The sequence below is a fragment of the Anabrus simplex genome, chromosome 2, assembly GCF_040414725.1.
Source record: "Anabrus simplex isolate iqAnaSimp1 chromosome 2, ASM4041472v1, whole genome shotgun sequence".
Lineage (NCBI taxonomy): Eukaryota > Metazoa > Arthropoda > Insecta > Orthoptera > Tettigoniidae > Anabrus > Anabrus simplex.
Window position 1 is genome coordinate 862,210,113 of NC_090266.1, and position 23,502 is coordinate 862,233,614.

Here is a 23,502-nt window from a genome sequence, read left to right on the forward strand (position 1 = left end):
ATAATAGAAAACGAGTCAGATCGGGAATTTTGGAGGATTCTCGCAGAAAACGAGGCAGATCGCGAATTTCGGCGGATTATATATCTAAAACAATAAGCATTCAATTATAAATTTCAGTATAATACCGTAGCGAAGCACGGGTATCTTGCTAGTCTATATATATAAAGTAGCTTGTCCTGACTGACTGACTGACTGACTGACTGATTCATCATCGCCGAGCCAAAACTACTGGACATAAAGAAATGAAATTTTGGGCATATATTTATATTAAGATGTAGGTGCTCGCTAAGAGAGGATTTTTGGATATTCCGTCGCTAAGGGGGTGAAAAGGGGGGTGAAAATTTAAAATGAGTGTGTCTATATCTCAAAACTTTAAAAGTTTACAGATGTGAAAATTGGTATTTAGAATCTTCTTTAAAAATAAAGAAACACGTATTTTTTTGTTTTCAGACAATCCCAATAGGAGGGGTGAAAAAGGGTGAAAAAGTGGTTGAATGCCTTTAATCAGGATACGCTACTTATATCTCAGAAACTGAAGATATTACAGACCTCAAAATTGTTACTTTTGATCGCTGTGAAAAATAAAGAAACACATATTTTTTTGTTTTTGGAAAATCCAATTAATGCGAGGGTGAAAGGGGGGTGAATTTTTAAAATGAGTGCATCTATATCTCAAAAGTTTTAAAGTTTAGAGATGTAAAAATTAGTATTTAGAATCTTCATTAAAAATAAAGGAACACGTATTTTTTTGTTTTCGGAAAATCCCAATAGGAGGGGTGAAAAGGGGTGAAAAATGTGTTGAATGTCTTTAAAGTGAATACATATAACTCAGAAACTGAAGATATTACAGACCTCAAAATTGGTACTTTTGATCGCCTTCAAAAATAAAGAAACACATATTTTTTTGTTTTTGGAAAATCCAATTAATGCGAGGGTGAAAAGGGGGGTGAATTTTTAAAATAAGTGCATCTATATCTCAAAAGTTTTAAAGTTTAGAGATGTACAAATTGGTATTTAGAATCTTCGTTAAAAATAAAGGAACACGTATTTTTTTGTTTTCGGAAAATCCCAATAGGAGGGGTGAAAAGGGGTGAAAAATGGGTTGAATGCCTTTAAAGAGAATAATTATATCTTAGAAACTGAATATATTACAGACCTGAAAATTGGTATTTGGGATCTACTTTAAAAATAAAGAAACAGGTATTTTTTCGTTTTGGGAAAATCCAAATAATGGGGGGTGAAAAGGGGGATGAAATTTTTAAAATGAGTGTATCTATATCTCAAAACTTTTAAAGTTTATAGATGTAAAATTTGGCATTTAGAAATCTCCTTTAAAAATAAAGAAACACGTACTTTTTCGTTTTCGGAAAATCCTAATAGGAAGGGTGAAAAGGGTGAAAAATAGGTTGAATGCCTTCAATGAGGCTACTTATATTTCAGAACCTGAAGATATTACAGACCTGAAAATTGGTATTTGGGATCTACTTTAAAAATAAAGAAACAGGTATTTTTTCGTTTTTGGAAAATCCAAATAATGGGGAGTGAAAAGGGGGTGAATTTTTAAAATGAGTGTGTCTACATCTTAAAATTTTAAACGTTTACAGATGTAAAAATTGGTGTTTAGAATCTCCCTTAAAAATAAAGGAACACGTATTTCTTTGTATTCTCTAAATCCCAATAGGAGGGGTGTAAAAGGGTGAATAATGGGTTGAATGCCTTTAATGAGGATACATATATCCCAGAAACTGAAGATATTACAGAACTGAAAATTTGTATATGGGATCTCCTTTAAAAATATAGAAACACGTATATTTTTGCTTTTGGAAAATTCAATAAATGGCGGTTAAACAGGAGTGGCAAATTGGGGTGAATTTTTTGAAAGACTATATCTACAGAATATCTGAGAAGCGTAAAATGTTACAGACGTAAATAGTGGGTATTTGTAATCTCCTGTAAGTGTAAAGAAACATAGGTGATTTGTCTTTGGAAACTCCACTTAAGGGGAACTAAAATGGGGTGAAATTTTAAAATGAGAATTTCTACAGTATATATCAAAAAACTTAACATGTACAGAAGTGAAAAATGGTCATTTTTTATCCTATTAAAAATAAAGAAAAGTGTACTTTTAGTTTTCGGAAATACAACTTGGGTAGTGGGGGGTGGGGGCGTAAAAGTGACTGAAAATGGTGTTGAATTCTTTTAATTAGGCTACTGATATCTCAAAAATGAAGATGTTACACACGTGAAATTTTATTTTTGGAATCTGCTTTAAAAGTAAACAAACACGTATTCTCGGAAAATCCAATGAAGGGGTTTTGGAGTGTTAAAGGATAGAAAAAATTAATTGACTTAATTGTATGAGAATACATACATCTAATAAAAACTAAAGTTGTTACAGACGTGAAAATTGGTATTTTGATCTCCTTTAAAAACAAAGAAAAGCGGGTTTTGTGGGGGAAACAATCTTGGGGGGGGGGGGCCGTGAGTGAAAAGGAGTTGAATTCCTTTCATGAGGACACATAAATCAAAAACTGAAGAGGTTAGAGTGGTGATAACTGGTATTTAGAAGATCCTTTACTATTAAAGGAACAAGTATTTTCTGCTTTAATATCACTTTGTGAGGGAGGGGTGGGGGGAGTGTGGAAGGAAGTTAAAAACGTGAATTATTTTTAAGGGGATACTTATATCTCAAAACTGAAGGTAATAAACGTGAACATTGGTATTTGGAATCTCCTTTAAACATAAAGAAACACGCCTTCTTTTAATTTTTTGGAGGGTGGGGTTAAATAAACTTAACGGCGGTGGGGTGTAAAAGGAGGTGAGACCAATTGATTTTACTGTTCGTAATGTACTTATAAGGAGCCTCCGTTGCTCAGTCGGCAGCGCGCCGGCCTCTCACAGCTGGGTTCCGTGTTTAAAATCCCGGTCACTCCATGTGACATTCGTGCTGGACAAAATGGAGGCGACACAGGTTTTTCTCCGGATACTCCGGCTTTTCCTGTCATCATTCATTCCAGCAACACTGTCCAATATTTCATTTCATTAGTCACTCATCGATCATTGCCCCAGAGGGGAGCTTCGGCAGCCGGCACAATTTCTATTGTCGCCGCTAGATGGGGCTTTATTCATTCCATCACTGATCCTGTCGAATGATAGGAAACAGGCTGTAGACTTGCGATGTACTTATTCTGATCATAAACCGATCATTTTTAACCTTTCCTGGGTTCTTTTTCAACAGCCATATTTTCCTTTGGAGAACGTTCTTAGATTAGAGAAGATTCTCCTGGCATATAAATAAAAATTTAAACACATTTGAAATAAACGATAGGAATGAGATTGGCCGTCAAATTTTTCACCTCTATAATAAGGTCAATAATACACGGAGGTATGTCATTCGTATCGCCAGAAATTCCGCACACTTGCCTACGCGCAACAATGGTGCTGGTCACATTGTTAGCAATGACAATGGCAGCAGATGTATTTTACCGCCAAGTAGTGGTCTTGCATATTGCTGTGGGGTCCAGAACAATAATAATAATAATAATAATAATAATAATAATAATAATAATAATAATAATAATAATAATAATAATAATAATAATAATAATAATATCCCGGACCGTGGTCAACATGTGGGGACCGTGCTGGAAACGGGTCCTGGACGGGTAATGACTACGATTGCAGTCCGGCTGCCGGTTTAGTACCGCCAAGGCACCTAAGAGGACACCACGCCGGATCTCCTCAAGGATTTGATCCACATTAAAAATGCTTATAGGAAAGCATGGCTAAGATTTAGGAACCCAACTGACCGGGTGGAATACCTGGACCCAGCCCGGGAAATACGAAATCGATTGCTGGAAAGAAAGATTGAAAAATGGGAGGAACGTTGCCGTAATCTCTCAGTAAACGAGTCAGATCACGAATATCGGCGGGTTGTATATAAAACGATAAGCATTCAATTATAAATTTCAGTATATTACCGTAGCGAAGCACGGGTATCTTGCTAGTATATATATATATTATACTTCTATGTGTGTGTGTGTGTGTGTGCCATTTTAGATCTCTTGCCTTTGTTCCTTTCTCATTCATATGAGACTGCATTTTCAAGAATTTATTTTCATTTTGTTATCGAGTACCCACTTAGGGAGTATATTTATATCGGTTTGTAATAACTTATTATCGCTAGCATTCTACGTTTTTCTGTATATTATGCAGTCATCCACAAACAATCTGCATTCACTTCAAATTTCGTTTGGCAGACCATTAATAAACGCCGTAAATAAGAGTGGCATTATAACACTACCCTGTACTACACCCGACATTATAGAAACTTTGTCAGAATATTTACTTCCTGCCTTTACCCTTTGCGTCTGGTCTGTCAAGAAATCCTGGATCCACTGAACCACCCTTTTATAAATGTTTGTTTTCACAATTTTCGTATCAGAATATCATATGGTACTACATACATGAAACGCTTTAGCAAAATCAATTACAATTGCATCATCTTGCACACCTTTGTCTAATGACTCACTAATATCTTGAAAGAGCAACAACATCTGGCTCTCGCAGGAGTAACCTTTTCTAAAACCATGTTGATGGCCATTGATCCATGTACTTTCCCCTCATTGTTCCTTTAGATATTCTGAAATGAGGTGTTCCATTTGTTTGCATACAATGGACGTAAGGTTAATGGGTCTATAGTTGTCCATTAGCAGCCTGTTGCCCCCTTTAAAATTCAGGTCTACAGTTGCTTTCTTTCAGTCATCTGGGATCTGTGAATTACTGAGAGACACAGTAAATAGTATTTCCAAATAGCATAGAATAGCTCTACCTCCTAGTTTCAGAACCTCCCCAGCAATATTATCAGGTACTGTTAACTTATTTTTCTGAAAGTTCTTAATTATTTTCTGAATTTTTCTGTGGTTAATTTGGATGAGAGAACAGCCAGTGTTATTGATAATGTCTATTTCCAGGCTATTCTGCTCATTAAATATTTTCCCATATCAACAATTTAATTCTTTAGCTATTAGTAGATTGTCAATAATTACCTCACCTTCTCTGGACATTATCACTGACACATCATGGCTGGCCCCTTTCCTTTTCCTAACATAGTTATAGGATTTTCCTACTCGTTTCCCTGGAAGAAAGTATATCTTTCATTTATTTGTCATGAGCAGCTTTCTTTTCAGAAGCAAGTTTTCCTTGGACAGCTTGTGGAAGCTATTCATATGCTCTGAATTAAATTTCCTTTTGTTGTATGCTCTCCTTACTTTCCTTAGGCTCCTAATTTTCCTATTGTAGTATTCTGGATCTGGGTTCCATTTTAGTAATTTAAAGGGCACAAACAAAATTATTCCACATTACATTTATGTGACTGCCTTGTGATGCCCAGCTGGGAAATATTTGCCATAGAAACTCGTGGAATTTAAAGGGGTCAGCTTTACTATGCTGGTATACTTTTATTTCCTCCTCATTAACTAGTTTTGTGTTTAAGGGGTATCTAATTTTTAATTCTGTGGAAATGCTTATACAAAGGAAGGAAGATAGGACTCCCTCAAACAATGTACAGGTTACAGTAGGTATACAAGAGGGAGGGGGAGGAAAGGGAGGGGTTGTAGAAGACAGGTGGTCTAATGTTCTAAGGGGAAGGAGATTGCAGGCTAAGGGCTCTATTCAGGATCAGAATTCAGGACAGGTGTCTGTGCGAAATCGGTACGAGTCACTCCAGGTAGAACAACAGAAGGAAGATGAGGGACAGGGAACTGTTGTTGAGATGTGTGGAAGTAGGAGGAAGGGAAAAGGTAGGAAAGGAAAATGTAGAGTAGAGGATAGGAAAAGACAGGTGGAACAGGGTCATGGGAAGGAGAAAAGGGAGGAGGAAGTAGCTTCTGCAGCTATCAGGAAAGATAGGGCTGACCAGGAGGGGAGGGGATCAAATGAGGTGGGTAGGGTTGAGGCTCTGGTCATGGGGGATTCCATCGTTAGACACGTGGGGAAAGTGTGTGGAGGAAAGGGTACCAGGGTAGAGTGTTATCCAGGAATTAGGTTGAGGCAGATGTTGAGGAAAGTAGAAGAGAGGGAGGAGGGGAAGGAGAAGGTGGTAGTGTTTCACGTTGGTACCAACAATGTAAGGCAAGCTGATATAAGTACCAACATAGTTGGAGATGTGTGGGATCTGGTAAATGCAGCACGGGTGAAGTTTAAGAAAGCGGAGATTGTTATTAGTGGAATACTCCGTAGAAGGGATACTGACTGGAGGGTGATTGGGGATTTAAATGAGACTATGGAGTGGGTATGTGGGAAACTGGGAGTGAAATTTGTAGATCCTAATGGGTGGGTAGGAGATAGGGATCTGCGCTCAGATGGCCTTCATTTAAACAGCAGTGGTACGTATAAGTTAGGAAATTTGTTTGGAAGGGTAATAGGGAGGTACATTCAGGGAAACGGGATGGCCTAGGGAGCGGTGATAAGGGAACAGGGAACTGGAAATCAAGTAGGGATGACATAAAATTGTTAGTGTTGAACTGTAGAAGTATTGTAAGGAAAGGAATAGAATTAAGTAATTTAATAGATGTATATTTACCAGATATTGTAATAGGAGTTGAATCATGGCTGAGAAATGATATCATGGATGCAGAAATTTTCTCACGGTACTGGAGTGTGTATCGTAGAGATAGGATAGGAAGGGTGGGAGGGGGAGTGTTCATTCTGGTGAAAGAAGAATTTGTAAGCTACGAAAAAGTTAAAGATGAGACACATGAAATTCTAGGTGTAAGGCTCATTTCTAAAGATAATAGGCAACTTGATATATTTGGAGTGTACAGATCGGGAAAGGGTAGCACTGACGCGGATTCGGAATTATTTGAGAGAATAGTCAGCTATGTGGGAAATGACATGGAAAGAAATGTGATTGTAGCGGGAGATCTGAATTTGCTAGATGTTAATTGGGAAGGAAATGCGAACGACAGGAAGCATGACCAACAAATGGCAAATAAGTTAATATGGGAAGGACAGCTGATTCAGAAAGTGATGGAACCAACCAGAGGGAAAAATATCCTGGATGTGGTGCTGATAAAACCAGATGAGCTCTATAGGAAAACTGAAGTAATAGATGGTATTAGTGATCATGAAGCTGTTTTTGTGGTAGTTAAAAATAAATGTGATAGAAAGGAAGGTCTTAAAAGTAGGACTGTTAGGCAGTACCATATGGCTGATAAAGCAAGCATGAGGCAGTTTCTAAAAAGTAGCTATGATCGGTGGAAAACGGTAAATAAAAATGTAAACAGACTCTGGGATGGGTTTAAAGAAATTGTTGAGGAATGCGAAAACAGGTTTGTACCATTAAGGGTGGTAAGGAATGGTAAAGACCCACCTTATTATAATAGAGAAATAAAGAGACTAAGAAGGAGGTGCAGACTAGAAAGAAATAGAGTTAGAAATGGCTGTGGAAGTAAGGAGAAATTGAAGGAACTTACTAGAAAATTGAATCTAGCAAAGAAGGCAGCTAAGGATAACATGATGGCAAGCATACTTGGCAGTCATACGAATTTTAGTGAAAAATGGAAGGGTATGTATAGGTATTTTAAGGCAGAAACAGGTTCCAAGAAGGACATTCCAGGAATAATTAATGAACAAGGGGAGTGTGTATGTGATGATCTTCAAAAGGCGGAAGTATTCAGTCAGCAGTTTGTAAAGATTGTTGGTTACAAGGATGATGTCGAGATAGAGGAGGAGACTAAGGCCAAAGAAGTAATAAAATTTACGTATGATAACAATGACATTTACAATAAGATACAAAAGTTGAAAACTAGAAAAGCGGCTGGAATTGATCAGATTTCTGGGGATATACTAAAGACAATGGGTTGGGATATAGTACCATATCTGAAGTACTTATTTGATTATTGTTTGGTCGGAGGAGCTATACCAGATGAATGGAGAGTTGCTATAGTAGCCCCGGTGTGTAAAGGAAAGGGTGATAGACATAAAGCTGAAAATTACAGGCCAGTAAGTTTGACATGCATTGTATGTAAGCTTTGGGAAGGCATTCTTTCTGATTATATTAGACATGTTTGTGAAATTAATAACTGGTTCGATAGAAGGCAATTCGGTTTTAGGAAGGGTTATTCCACTGAAGCTCAACTTGTAGGATTCCAGCAAGATATAGCAGATATCTTGGATTCTGGAGGTCAAATGGACTGTATCGCGATTGACCTGTCTAAAGCATTTGATAGGGTGGATCATGGGAGACTACTGGCAAAAATGAGTGCAATTATACTAGACAAAAGAGTGACTGAATGGGTTGCTATATTTCTAGAAAATAGATCTCAGAGAATTAGAGTAGGCAAAGCTTTATCTGACCCTGTAATAATTAAGAGGGGAATTCCTCAAGGCAGTATTATTGGACCTTTATGTTTTCTTATATATATAAATGATATGAGTAAAGGAGTGGAATCGGAGGTAAGGCTTTTTGCGGATGATGTTATTCTCTATACAGTGATAAATAAGTTACAAGATTGTGAGCAACTGCAACTTGACCTCGAAAATGTTGTGAGATGGACAGCAGGCAATGGTATGTTGATAAACGGGGTTAAAAGTCAGGTTGTGAGTTTCACAAATAGGAAAAGTCCTCTCAGTTTTAATTACTGTGTTGATGGGGTGAAAGTTCCTTTTGGGGATCATTGTAAGTATCTAGGTGTTAATATAAGGAAAGATCTTCATTGGGGTAATCACATAAATTAGATTGTAAATAAAGGGTACAGATCTCTGCACATGGTTATGAGGGTGTTTAGGGGTTGTAGTAAGGATGTAAAGGAGAGGGCATTTAAGTCTCTGGTAAGACCCCAACTAGAGTATGGTTCCAGTGTATGGGACCCTCACCAGGATTACCTGATTCAAGAACTGGAAAAAATCCAAAGAAAAGCAGCTCTATTTGTTCTGGGTGATTTCCGACAAAAGAGTAGCGTTACAAAAATGTTGCAATGTTTGGGTTGGGAAGAATTGAGAGAAAGAAGAAGAGCTGCTTGACTAAGTGGTATGTTCCAAGCTGTCAGCAGAGAGATGGCGTGGAATGACATTAGTAGACGATTAAGTTTGAATGGCGTTTATAAAAGTAGGAAAGACCACAATATGAAGATAAAGTTGGAATTCAAGAGGACAAACTGGGGCAAATATTCATTTATAGGAAGGGGAGTTAGGGATTGGAATAACTTACCAAGGGAGATGTTCAATAAATTTCCAATTTCTTTGAAATCATTTAGGAAAAGGCTAGGAAAGCAACAGATAGGGAATCTGCCACCTGGGCGGCTGCCCTAAATGCAGATCAGTGTTGATTGATTTGATTTGATTTTGATTGAAATCTTTAATCGATGTCGGCATGAGCAGTTTGAACATGATTTTTAATGCTCTCTTCCTAAGAATCTTTATCTTCCCAAATACGGTAATGATTTATTATAGCATGCCCAAACATGTACCATATAAGAGGTACAGCTTTCAGTAAGAGCGTAATAAATACCCCTCAACAACCCACGAGAAAATTTATACCTCAATCTACTAAGGATACCAATCACTGGCATATGTTTGGCGGACTTCGTAAAAAAGTAGGAAAAACTGCCAAGAGCCATGACAAATATTTACATTCGTTTATGTTTGGCAGTGACTAGGGGAGCATTAAACTAATTTGATGTGCTAAGTAGTGGACGAATAGTGTGTCAGGATATCCGTCTCTAATGTTTTTCTCTAAGCCTTTCATTTCTCAAGGTGTTTCAGATTTGCACCGACGTCTGCAAAACCCAGGAACCATTCAGCAATTTCTCTGTGAGGTAGTATGTATCTGATAACTGTTGACAGTTAAGAATGTGCAGATATATCACTTGCCTAATATAGCTACAGGAATGCGGAATTTTTTATTTTCTTCTTTACAGTATTTCAATGTTTATTACCCTATGCATAAAACTGCAAATATTATTTCCAACATGGAATACAATTTTAGTTTATAGAAAAGCAAATAGTTCTTCTATAAAAGTAAATATTCTTACAGCCAATCAATAGATTAAAAATATTTACTATGTATTATTAATCAATACGATTGAGCATGACTTTCTTTTTCTATTGAAACATTATTTTTAACTGTAGCACACAAGAAAAGAGCGGTATAGAAATGCAATATAAAAGTCATTCCCTTCCGAACAGATCCGAGACAATACGAAACATCACGAGGCTAAGTATCTGAGTTGAAGTACAGATTACTTACATTTTTTACAGCAGTCGTAAATAAAGTTATAAAGGATTTAATGAATATTCCAAATTAAATAATATTTATATATTATGATATTATGATGTTCCATTAACAAAAATAGGCACGATGCTTCTTTGCAAACCAGGCCAAGTCCATACAAAGTGCTGACCTCAGGTAACTGGGAGAAAGGCCAGAAGGACGAGGAGAGAGTAGGTGTTAAGTATTCCTCATGGAGGGAGGGTGGATCCTCAGACAAATTCTACTTTTAATTTTTAAGACATTTTGAAAGACACAGCTAGTAAAATGCTCATTTGGTGGTTTATGAAGGAGGTATTTCATATTTTGAAAAATCATTATTAATTGTTCAACTAATTCCAATGAGTGGAAACACATTTCTCTCAACTGTAACAAAGAAGAGTATGCAGTTGCCAGGTTTGTCACACCATATTGTTAGATGTCACCACCATCACTGTTCACAGTCCACTCAATGCTCTTGAGATTTCATATATGGTTGTACAGTACAATAGAGATGCCAGACCGAGGAGGCACGAAGCAGGCAGAATGAGTGTGGTAGATGGTAGATGGGCAGAGTTGTGTGCTGTGAGAACCTAGCAGAGTGTACATTGCAGCTCATTACCGCACCTTTGGAGGTTATACTGACTAATACCCATTAATCATAATAATAATAATAATAATAATAATAATAATAATAATAATAATAATAATAATAATAATAATAATAATAATAATAATAATAATAATAATAATAAATGCCTGGTGCAGGTCTTTTGAATATATGCCCTGTAGGCGACCTGCACATCTGTAAAGATGGGGCCCTACCTAAGTTGAATTCCAATGTTGAAGACAGCACAAACACTCACCCCCCAGAGCCAGAAGAATTAAACAATTAAGGTTAAAATCCTCGACCCAGCCGGGAATCATACCTGGGACCCTTTAGACCAAAGGCTAGCATGCAAACCATTTAGCCATAGAGCCCGACACTAAAATCCAATCAACACAGTCATCTAGTTGATATTGTGAATGTGGTACGCATTAAGATGGTGCACCAGGAATACTAATGTTTCCCTCCTCCCACAGTCTTCCCAGTGAGTAGGAAATAATTATGTAGGCCTATAGTACCCTAAAATCTGCTCCGGAATTGGTGGTGTCTGCATAGGAGGCTGGGTAGTGATATACCCAACTACATTCCCATTATGGTAAAAACAGATGAACGCCACGAACACTAAACATCAGTTACCGGCACTTGTTCTTAACACCGGTAATACCTCCATCTGCCTCTGTGGTGTTGTGGTTAGTGTGATTAGCTGCCACCCTCCCAGAGGTTCGGGTTTGAATCCCGGCTCTGCCACGAAATTTGAAAATTGATACGAGGGCTGGAATGGGGTTCATTCAGCCTTAGGTCAGCTGAGTAGAGGTTTTTTTTTTTTTGCTTTACGTTGCACCGACACAGATAGGTCTTATGGCGACAATGGGATAGGAAAGACCTAGGAAGTGGATGGAAGCGGCCATGACCTTAATTAAGGTACAGCCCCGGCATTTGCCTGGTGTGAAAAATGGGAAACCACGGAAAACTATTTTCAGGGCTGCCGACAGTGGGGCTCGAACCCACTATCTCCCGATTACTGGATACTGGCCGCACTTAAACGACTGCAGCTATCGAGCTCGGTAGAGGGGTTTTTGATTCCCACCTCAGCCATCCTCAAAGTGGTTTTCTGTAGTTTCCCACTTCACCTCCAGGAAAATGCTAACTTGTGGCCATGGCCGCTTCCTTGTCTATCCCCTCCAATCTTCCCATCTCCCCACAAGGCCCCTGTTCAACATAGCAGATGAGGCTGACTGGGCAAGGAACTGGTTCTCCTCCCCAGTTCTATCACCCGACACAAAGTCTCTTGCTCCAGGACACTGCCCTTGAGGTGGTAGAGGTGGGATCCCTCTCCGAGTCCGAGGGAAAACCAACCCTGGAGTGTAAACGGGTTAAGAAAGAAAGAAAGAAAAATAATACCACCAATTGATACCGGTAAGTCACAGTAACCATATAAAGAATAATTCATTTGCAGACTGTGGACCCTGATCATTTCATGTATACACATTCTCATGTAATTACAAATGTGTGTGTTAGGTTTGCAATTACTAGATTACAAATACATTACATTCACAATACAATGCAATGGCAGTAACCTGTAATTGTAGTTACATGTAACTATAAATAACTGCTTTTAATTACATTGCAACTTTGTTCTTGATTATTTTGGTAATGTGATTACTACACTATAAATTGAGGATAATTATGTCCACCTTTTCAATACAAAGGTATTCAAAGGTATTGAAAAGGTGGACATAATTATCCTCAATTTATAGTGTAAATCTAGATTCAATACGGACCAAAATGAAGTTCTTAACTTTAAATGTGATTACTAATCAGTTAAATTTTAGTCTAACAGTGAGTCCAAAGAGATTGGAGCAGATATATACAACAATTATTAGTACGGAGATGGAAACTGTAACTCTGAATAATGTACAATGAAGAACTTCAGCAATCGAGTAAATGCAGTAGTAACCCCAATACCAACAGGTTTGACGGCTTAAATTTATAGATATTACTGAAATGCTTTTGTAAGATGAGTGACTTTTCCTGGCCTGGCGATACGGAAATTGTAACGGCATTTCAAATACAATATCAAAAGTGAATTGATGATACTTGTGTGAGAAGCAACGTTATACATCAGAAGTATGGCATGATAAGATGAATTTCCGAAGGGTCGCTTGGATTTTGTTCCATATGATTATGATCATTGTGTTAGGCCCTACACCTTTCAAAACTCTCCTATTACAAAAGTTCTTATCTGTGTCATTTAGTGAGTTAACTGAGAAGGACCACCTCTGTGGTGTAGTGGTTAATGTAATTAGCTGCCACCCCTGGAGGCCTGGGTTCGATTCCTGGCTCTGCAACAGAATTTGAAAAGTGGTACGAGTGCTGGAACGAGGTCCACTCAGCCTCGGGAGGTCAACTGAGTAGAAGGGTTGATTCCCACTTCAGCCATCCTCAAAGTGGTTTCATGTAGTTTCCCCACTTCTCCTCCAGGTAAAAATTGGGATGGTACCTAATTTAAGGCCACGGCCACCTCCTTCCCTCTTCCTTTTTATCCTTTCTGATCTTCCCTTCCCCCCTCCTCAAGGCACCTGTTCAGCATAGCAAATAAGGCCGCCTGAGCGAGATATTGGTCCTCGTCCTGAGCTCTATCCTCCCAACCCAAATTCTCACGCTTCAGGACACTGACCTTGAGGCGGTAGAGGAGAAAAACCAACCCTGGAGCTTGAACAGATTAAGAAAGAAAGAAACTGAGAAAGAGGGGAGGTGTTTACTCCCATATATATCTCTTTCTTCAAAATTTATACATACACAGGCACAATGAGGTGTAGCCCATAGAATTCGTACTTAGTTCATGAATGTAACAGGACATTTGCCACAACTCAAAATGAACATACTGTTCCGAATGCTACCATTGACAGTCACTAAAATGATTGTCCGTTTGTCCATGGTTTGTCATTTTGCCACATGTCTGTGATGTTTCCTTCCCTAAGAGCCACAGTAATTTCAGCTCCATTTCCCTGTTTAACCCATGCACATTATGTCCCAGTAAGACTCCAGTTTTGTTATAACATATAAAATCTCATAAACAAAAGATAGGTTCCCTTTCCCAACTGTATCCCACACATAAATTCCAAGGTACCGGTACCGTCTGTTGCAGCAGTTAGTTGAACAATCCTTCTCACTGTCTTATTAGTGCTTATTAGTAAAGGGATCAAGAGGGAAGACAGAAGAGTGTAATTCTGAACAGTCGCTCAAAGAAAGAATGAGCACACGGTATTGTGTAAGTTCCTCGCAGGTACCGTCTTCTCGGAAACAATTGAACCTATATAGATATAATGTTTGTTGTAGGTATCTGTACGGTTTATATCTGCATGGGAGTTGAATTATATTTTGATAATAATTAAGTCTTATAAAAGAGTATGTTCAAAGAACATACAATATCATGCTCTCATTGTTTAGAACGACTATATAGGATGGCAGGAAATAATGTGAACCGGGTATATGAGCATTAGAGTGAGGTCGTACTGATATGGAACTTGAACAAATACTTCGATATCTCCGCCTTTTTCATTTTATCAGCTGCTGAAGATAGCCAATCAGATTGCTTTGTGGGCGATTTCAGATGGGCTTTGCGAGGCGGTGTTGTTAAATCTGTACATGGCTTTTGACTGGCTTGAGAGTCAAATAGAAGAAATAAAATTCTCCAGAGGAGGAACTTGAACAAGGAACTCTCTGCTGATAGGCTCAGCCCACAACAAGCACGCTATGGTGGGATTGGCTGAAACCCACCGTGTGTTAGTGTTTGATGCTCATTTCTCGGCATGGCTCTTAAGCCTGACCAAGACACGTGCTTATGTACTCGGTTCACGTTGTTTCTGACCACCCTGTACTTAGATTGTTGTTACAGGTATGCCATGTTAAATCGTCAATTTCTTGGGAAAGCCTTACTGGTGGAATATATATAATGTTTCGAAATCCTATTCCTCTATAAGAGCTGTTCGACGTGGTAACAACCAAGTTCGTTGCAGACATTGTGTCTAGGAAACGTCTTCAGCTGCACTTGCTCGAAAATACGAGGTTAGGATTCTTTTGTTATGGCTAGGATTCTTGCAGGCATCACTTTATTCGACTCTACAGAGGTCCTGTAAATCGAGTGGCTTTAAATCCGATTTGAGTAAAACTCGAAAGATTGGACTACCTCGCGCTACAATTTTCGATGGTTTCTTATTACACCTTCCGGGATGGTACCTTTCCCAAGAGCCACAGCGATTTTCATTCCATTTCACTATTTAGCCCATCCTTCTTGATGCTCCTGTAAGGTTCCAGTTTCATTATAATGTATGAAGCCACATAGACAAAAGGTAGATTCTCTTTTCTACTGTGTCATGTATATAAATTCTTTCGAATGTTTGATCGATATTATCTTTGGCGGCAGCACAAAGCCTTAAGGTTGACCATGGTTTTGAAACTATAATAATGTTGTTGATGAATTGTCAGCGGATCATTACATGTTTCCCACATTTGGTGGTATGGAGGACAGTGCTCTCAAACCGAATGGAATTCGTGCCTTAAGGGTAGTTTTCAACTCAAACGTGGCTGTTTTGAGAGCTGAAATTAGCTTCCATAGTGCATTTTGCTTCATCAGGGAAGAGAATACTGTGGAACCTGGGATTCTTCTGTACTACGTTGTTGAAACCAAGACAAGTCAATACCCACACGTAGTGTAAAGTCGGCTGGACCCGTATTACGTACCTTCTGGAGATGTTACGGATATACATTCTGATCATACAAAACACACCAGATGATACTGTGATGACTGAGGTACTCATCGACAAGGTCTTGTCATCGTGATGAAGTACATCCTATTCAAAGACAAGCGTACAGCATCTCCTTGTAGTACTGTAGTTGGTCTTGTTGAGTAAGCAAGTATCAGGTTCTCTGAATCGTTGATTAACTAAAAAGAATATAGTATGTAATGGTGTGGGAATGGCCTTTGTTGATGACGGGCAGCTCTCACATTACATTGAACGTCCCTACAAATGAACATTATGTCGGTGAACCGGACAGTCATGTACGTCTGACAGGTGAGTTGAAGTGCCATGTAACATGTGTAGCTTCCACCGAAGTCCCAGTCTCATCCATGGCTGTGACAATATGGGAGCTGCGGGGGTATGGGTGGTGCTGAGTAATGATATTCAGAGCATAATCAGTGTGTCTTAGTGTCATGAAAGATGTTGTTCACAGGGTTCGTCGTGCTACGGTAACATTGTCTGGTCCAATGAGGAAAGCAATGGCAAACTACCTTACTCTTCAACTTGCCTAGTACGCCTCATTTGGATCCTGCCATTGGTTTTTGTGGTTTCCCTATAACTGCATAGGCTTTGGAGGTACTGTTTGAAGATCCAACCAGCCTCTGGGCTGATGACCTAACAGACAGACAACAAGTACATGTAGATGACATGTGACAAGAATTATCGTCCTCTGACGTGAGTAACCTGCTGGTTGTCAACGTGGTTGTCTACCATTCAAGTGAACATAAAGTATGGGTTCTATGTATTTAGATCTAATAGATTTTGACCTCACAGAAGTAAGAATGTTATTTTTATGCTGGGGTGAGTGGCTCAGACGGTTCTGGCCACCTGAGGTCAAGTTCTCAGGTTTGATCCCTGCTCATTTCTGTGATATATGAAGGTTCTGAGATATACCTGCCTCGTGTTGGTAGGTTTACAAGCACGTGAAATAACTTTTACCGAACAAATTTCCAGACTCTTGGCATCAATAAAAGTAGTTAGTAGGCTGTAAAACCAATAGCACCATGATCATTATTAGTATTCATTCATTCATTCATTCATTCATTCATTCATTCATTCATTCATTCATGTCAACTACGTATCACGTCATTTCAACTGTCTCCTTCCCGAGGCTTTAACATTTACCCAGTACTCTTGAATTCGTTGCCGGGGTTGTTCCTTTCCTTTTTCGTTCCACGCCTTCCCTGCCTTCAGCCTCGGATTTTCTTGAAAACTCTTGTGCTATTATTATTATTATTATTATTATTATTATTATTATTATTATTATTATTATTATTATTATTATTATATGATTTGACTTTGTAGCATATTATGTTTCCGACATGGATAATTTATTTACCTATCCACTTAGTCACTTCAACAATGCCTAGAATTTTGTAAGACCAATTTCACGACACCTTGTATAATGAAAATTTTACCTCTTACAAGCTGTTGCATTATCAAGAAAGGTCATACAGTGTACTTACCGTCACATTATCAGGAGAGGAAACAGGCTGTCACACAATCAAGACAAAACATTTACTACACTACCTACCGTAACAAAACATTGAAGCACCCAGAAGGGGAGGAGGAAACGAAATGAAACTTCACGTATTGAAAGGGTATGTGGTGTTATTTCAGCGATTGCAAAATCGAATCAAATTTACAAGGAACTTGACAGTACGAGCCCACTTATCAGTATGACGTTGCACCCCCTCGGACCTCGATGCATGCACTGATTCGGTTGGGAAGAGTGTCATAAAGCCGCTGTGTCCTCTCCTGAGGCAAGCTGGTCCACTACTGTTGTAACTGGTCCTTGGTATCATCGATACTGGCACTGGGACGAAGTTGACGTCCGAGCTGGTTCCAATTCTATCGGGGACGGGTATGGGGATCTTGCTGGCCACAGGAACACCTCAACACCACGCAGACAGTTCATTAAGCTATGTGCTGTGTGTGGACGAGCATTATCCTGTTGAAAAATGGCACCACGATACTGTCGCATGAGAGATAACACATGGGGATGCAGGATGTCTGTGACGTACCGTTGTGCCATCAGAGTTCCCTCAGTCACTATCAGCTGTGACTTGCAGACATACCCGATGGCACCCTACACCATGAGGCAGTAACATTGCTGCGCCTCTCCAAAATATTGGAAGAATGGAACCTCTTCCCAGATCACTGCCATACTTGCAGATGATGGCCATCCGGGGTAGTGCGGAACCGCGATTAATCGCTGAAAACAATGCGACGCAATTCATCAGCAGTCTATGCTTCCCGGTCACGACATCGCTCCGAACGCAGCCGTTTGAGTCATGGTGTTACGGCAGCCTACACAGGGGATGGTAATTCCTTAATCCAGCCGCTGCTAGTCTCCGACCAATGGTGCGGGATGACACAGGATGATGCAGGGAGTCCATTCTCGGATGGCAGGTAAAGATGTGAAGGGGTTACGATGTGCTGGGTGCACTACACTGACTTAACAAATATCATGGGATAGTCGCCTAATAGCGTATGGGGCATCCTCTGGCCCTGTGAACTGCAGTGAGACGCCGTGGAAGTGAGTAGACAAGTCCCTGGTAGTCCTCTGGACGCAGCTGACACCAAATCGTTTGCAGAGCGGCCGCCAATGCTGCTCTGTTCGTGGGTGCAGGATCCATGGCATGGAGCCTGCGTTCCAGAACATCCCAGATATGCTCGATAGGGTTCATATCGGGGCTCCTGGGCGGCCATGGCAGTTGCTGGACCTCCGTTGCATATTCCTGGAACCATTCCTGGGCCATTTGGGAGCGATGTGGCGGCGCGTTATCATCTTGAAACACCGCAAACCGTCTGGGCGCTGAAAGGCCAAAAATGGGTGGAGATGGTCTCCGAGCAGCTCAACATACCGTGTACCATTCAAAGTCTCTTCCAGAACAACTAGGGGGCCCATTCCATACCAGGAAAATGCACCCCAAACCATAACAGAGACACCAGCGCCCTGGACCATACCTTCGAGGAAGGCGAGATCCATCGCTTCATGTGGTCTGGGCCAAACACGGTGCCTCCCATCGGCATGGTGCAGTTGAAGTCGTGATTCGTCCGACCATATCACGTTACGCCATTGTTCCAGTGTCCACCCCTGGTGACTGGCGACAAATGCGCGTCGTTGTGCCCGATGACGTTGGGTTAACAGTGGCACCCGTGTGCGGCGCCGGCTCCCATACCCCATAGAATCCATCTTCCTACGGATTCTCCACTGGGAGACGTGTCTAGCACGGCCTGTGTTAAATTGAGCCGTGATTTGTTGCACGGTTGCCCGTCTGTCACTATTGACAATCCGTCTCAGATGTCGCCGGTCACGGTCATCGAGGGTGGCTGGTCGGTCGGTCGTTCGTCTGGTGTGGACGGTGACACCTGCATTCAACCATTCACGATACACCCTGGACACGGTTGATCGTGTGAAGCCGAATCCCGCGCCACTTCCAAAATCGCACTTCCCATCCGTCGGGCACCGACCACCATACCCCGTTCGAACGGTGTCAGTTCACGACGACGTTCCATGTTACACCTGTCACATGCACAGCCACTGCTCACAAGGTCTCCTATACAACTGCCGCTGGCATAGGGGGCGTGTGGTGCGCAGACAACAAACTTGCGCATCAGTGCTCCGCTATCCCATTACATTTGCTCAGTCAGTGTATATGACGATCCTCCCTTGTGGTTGTCAGATGTGGTCGACCGGAACCTTGATGAAGAGTATGCCTGCCCTCACGTTTCCATGCAGTCCAACATCGGGCCACTGTTACATCCAGATGCCTCATAAATCTGGAGATTGCAGCATTCGGCTGGCTGGCCAAATGGAGACCCACAATGAGGCCCCTTTCAAACCTTGTCAGCTGCTGATAATGCTCTCTGACACAAGTACATGGCATATCAATCAATCAATCAATCAATCAATCAATCAATCAATCAATCAATCAATCAATCAATCAATCAATCAATCAATCAATCAATCAATCAATCAATCAATCAATCAATCAATCAATCAATCAATCAATCAATCAATCAATCAATCAATCAATCAATCAATCAATCAATCAATCAATCAATCAATCAATCAATCAATCAATCAATCAATCAATCAATCAATCAATCAATCAATCAATCAATCAATCAATCAATCAATCAATCAATCAATCAATCAATCAATCAATCAATCATGACTGATCTGCATTTAGTTCAATCACCTAGGTGGCAGATTCCCTCTCTGTTTTACACCTGGTCTTTTCTTAAATAATTGCAAAGAATTTGAAAATTTATTGAACACCTCCCTTGGTAAATTATTTCAATCCCTAACTCCCCTTCCTATAAACGAATATTTGCACCAATTTGTCCTCTTGATATCCCACTTTATCTCCGTGTCCTTCACAGTGATCACTCATCTGACGATGACGACAAAGTCATTTTCATTCCGCGCACGAAGGGCAGGGCAGGCTCCCTAGAGGGTAACGGTCTCTCACGGGCCAGGAGAAGTGGAAAGAACGGTAGAGGTGAAGGATAAAGAAGATGGGAAAATAGATGTGTATAAATGAGGGAGGAGGAATGATGAGGCCTCTTGGCTAGGGGGATGGGAAGAAGTAGAGGTTTATACTAGAGTGCCAGGGTTGAGGTTGAGGTAAAGGGTGAGGATGTGAAGTGTTGAGGCGATGTTGCAAAGTGAAGTTGTGAGGAGTTTGGGGAGGTCAAGTGTCGGCGGTGGTGGGAAGAAGAGGCTAGTTGGGGGAAAAGGTGGACGGACGTGGTGACTAGGTTGAGAGGGAGGAGGAGCAGGCCGCGTGCGGTAACATGTTGTGGTGGGGGGATGTCTAGGCAAAGGTGGGGAGGGGAGCGAGATGGCTCTACCTTGTGGATACGGCCATAGAGGGGTGCGCCGCTGTTGATGAGTTGATCGACGTCTTCTGAAGTCGGTAGATGGAGACGTACTAGGTAGGTTGGTCCATAGGTATTCTGGATTCGAAATGCTATCCGGACTGGTATACCTTCAAGGCGGAGTTCATGGGCGACTTCCTATTCCGGGATGAGAGGATCTACTCCATAGACGACACAAATGTACATGGTATTTTGGTCTGGTGTTGTCGGTGGTGACGATGGTTGGCGTGCGACTTTCGCTGGGGTTGTTGTGACTGGTGGTGTTGCTGACGCATCTACGGATGATGGACGGTGAAAGTAGCGGGGGGTGGGGTGGGGTATGTAGGAAACTGGGTGGATCAGGGGTTGGTGGCATGGGAAGTGATGTCGTCAGAATAGGCGAAGGATGGGAAAATGTAAGAATCGTGATGGGAGTGTGGGACGAGGTGAGGGTGGACGTCGTTGTGGTCGTGATGGTGGTGGTGGTCATGGTAGAGGAGTACATTGGGAAGGCTAACATCCAACTGTGGAGTCGGCGACTTGCTTATGTCAGTTCGGCGGGGAGCTGTAGTGATAGGAGAGTAGCCACCCGGCCGATCACAAATTATGAGGATTTGCTGCGGAGTTCTGAAGTGTCCAATGTTGAGAGGTCGATGAACACGCCTCTTATATAGGCCTACTCCACCAGGCCTAGTAACAACGAGCAACGCTAATGCACTCTGGTGGCTGTTCTATCTGGCACAGAGAATTGCAACTGTAATCATAGCTGCTGATGGTGTGTACGTCTATGAAGTTACATTGAAATCCGACCATTTCTTCTTGGTGCTTCAATTTTTTTTGTCAGGCAGTGTATGTATATGTTATCATACTGCAAAGTCCGAATTCACTTTGTAGCCGATGTGTTATTACACCGCCATATGAGAACTTAGCATGTACAAGTTTTAAAGTGAGATGAGCTATGGACTATAGCCTATATTAGGAGACTTACTGAGCAAACTTTTTTACTGCAGGCGGGGAGAACTTGTTGTATGGACATATAGTTGTGGACGGGAAGGTAGTGTTCCATTCGGTACTGTCCCGCTCCAAGGAAATGACAGTTGGGTTCTCCTGATAGCGATTCCATGTGGACAGGCTGATGGAGATAGCACCTGCAGTCCCCATGATCAGAAACGCTAACCATATAATACTGAAAAGCAATAATTGGTGATACACATTATGACTGACTTGAACTGTGTTGTCTTTCCTAGAAATTACAGGAAATTTGAATTTGGTATGGTATCCAAAAATTATTAAATTTGATCTTAGTGATGTAGTTGGTTAGTCATTACCTTTCTGTTCCTAAGATAGCAGGTTCGGTCCTGGCTGTGGTCTGTGGCATTTGAGGGCGTTAAAATGGGACAACAACTTGTCATCGCCTTCAGGCATGTTCAATAACTCATATGGGACAAAATTCTGATACACTTCTGAATCTAAAAATCTGTAGTAATTCAAGGGACATCGTTTCTTCTTCTTTGCAAGTTGTTTAACGACGCAAGAACACATCAAAGGTTTACAGTGACTCAAGGATAGGAAAGGGTTGGTGTTGGAAAGGAGGCATCCATGGAAGGTACATCCCCATCAGTTGCCTGGTGTGAAAATTGGAAACCATGAAAAACCATCTTCAAGGTTGCCGACAGTGGGGTTCGAACTGAATATACTGCCTATTAACTTATTTTTGCGAAAGATCTTACTGGGATGTAAAAGAGCGTAATGAATTGTACTCTTTTATGCAATTACTTTAAGCATGTAACACCAAGTTACTACTTACTTAAGGAACTTATTAATCAGAACGTATATGTATTGAATCAAATATGACCTCTCGAAAGTGTAATGATTAAGTCATTCTAAATTAACTTAAATCAAGTCAATAAAAGAGTAAGTGTTTTATTCGAAACATTAATTTTACGGAAACATCATAATTATAAAAAAAGATAAAATTCTGCACTAAATATCGAACTTTGCATTGCACACCAATTATAGTTATAATGTTCAGAGAATTGAGCATTTATAAAGTCTTTGCCAGTGGGACCGGTTAGTCGGCTATGAAAAAACAGTTTGATTTTGCTTAGACATTAGTGAGGAGGAAAGAAGGAAGGAGTTCGATATTTTTATGAGAGTGGAACTTTGTAAATGTTATGGTGTAGCCACACGTCAGTTAGAGTGGCTATGCAAGTTGGTCATGAACTTTGGAGATAGAAAGTGAACTACCTGACTCATGGTATGTAAGCGAGAAACGTGTTTGGGAAGATAAGAAGGAACTTCGTTATTAGGTCAAAAGATAACGGAGATTACCCCTGCGAGCCATGTGACCTTGCCGTGGTGGTGGTGGTGGTGGTGGGGGGGGGCTTGTGCGTCCCAATGAAGCAGATAGCCGACCCGCAGGTGCAACCATATCGGATGGGTATCTGTTGAGAGACAAGACTAACGAATGGTTCATCGAAAGGGAGGAAGCAGCCTTTCAGAAGATGCAAGGGCATGGCCTTGTAATAACACTCAGTATGGCTTAGCTGTGTTGACATTGCTACACGGCTGAAAGCAACGGGAAACTACAGCCGTAACTAACTCCCGAGGACATGCTGTTCTCTTTGTATGAATGATGTACTCGTGATGGTTTCCTCCCGGGTAAAATATTCCGGAGGTAAACTAGTCCCCCATTCGGATCTTCGGGTGGGGACTACACGAGAGGGGGCGATCATCAGGAAGATGGATACATACATTCTGCGAGTTGGAGCATGGAATGTTAGAAGTTTGAATCATTGTGGTAGGTTAGAGAATCTGAAAAGAGAGATGGATAGGCAAAAGTTAGATGTAGGTATTATAAGTGAAGTACGTTAGCAGGAAGAGCAGGATTTTTGGTCAGGCGACTACAGAATTATCAACACAAAATCAAACAGGGGAAATGCAGGAGTTGGTTTAATAATGAATAAGAAAATGGG

The 23,502-nt window shown here is 40.7% G+C and overlaps 1 protein-coding gene across 2 annotated transcripts in view; it reads right to left on the reverse strand.

Annotated features, from left to right (window-relative positions):
• The window catches only part of LOC136864521 (pickpocket protein 11), a 248,834-nt gene that overhangs the window by 57,657 nt on the left and 167,675 nt on the right, over window positions 1-23,502 (reverse strand). For both annotated transcript variants that reach the window (XM_067141597.2, XM_067141596.2), the window contains exon 3: window positions 21,516-21,713. In XM_067141597.2, coding sequence (XP_066997698.2) covers window positions 21,516-21,713 — 198 coding nt within the window. The remainder of the gene's footprint in view (window positions 1-21,515; window positions 21,714-23,502) is intronic.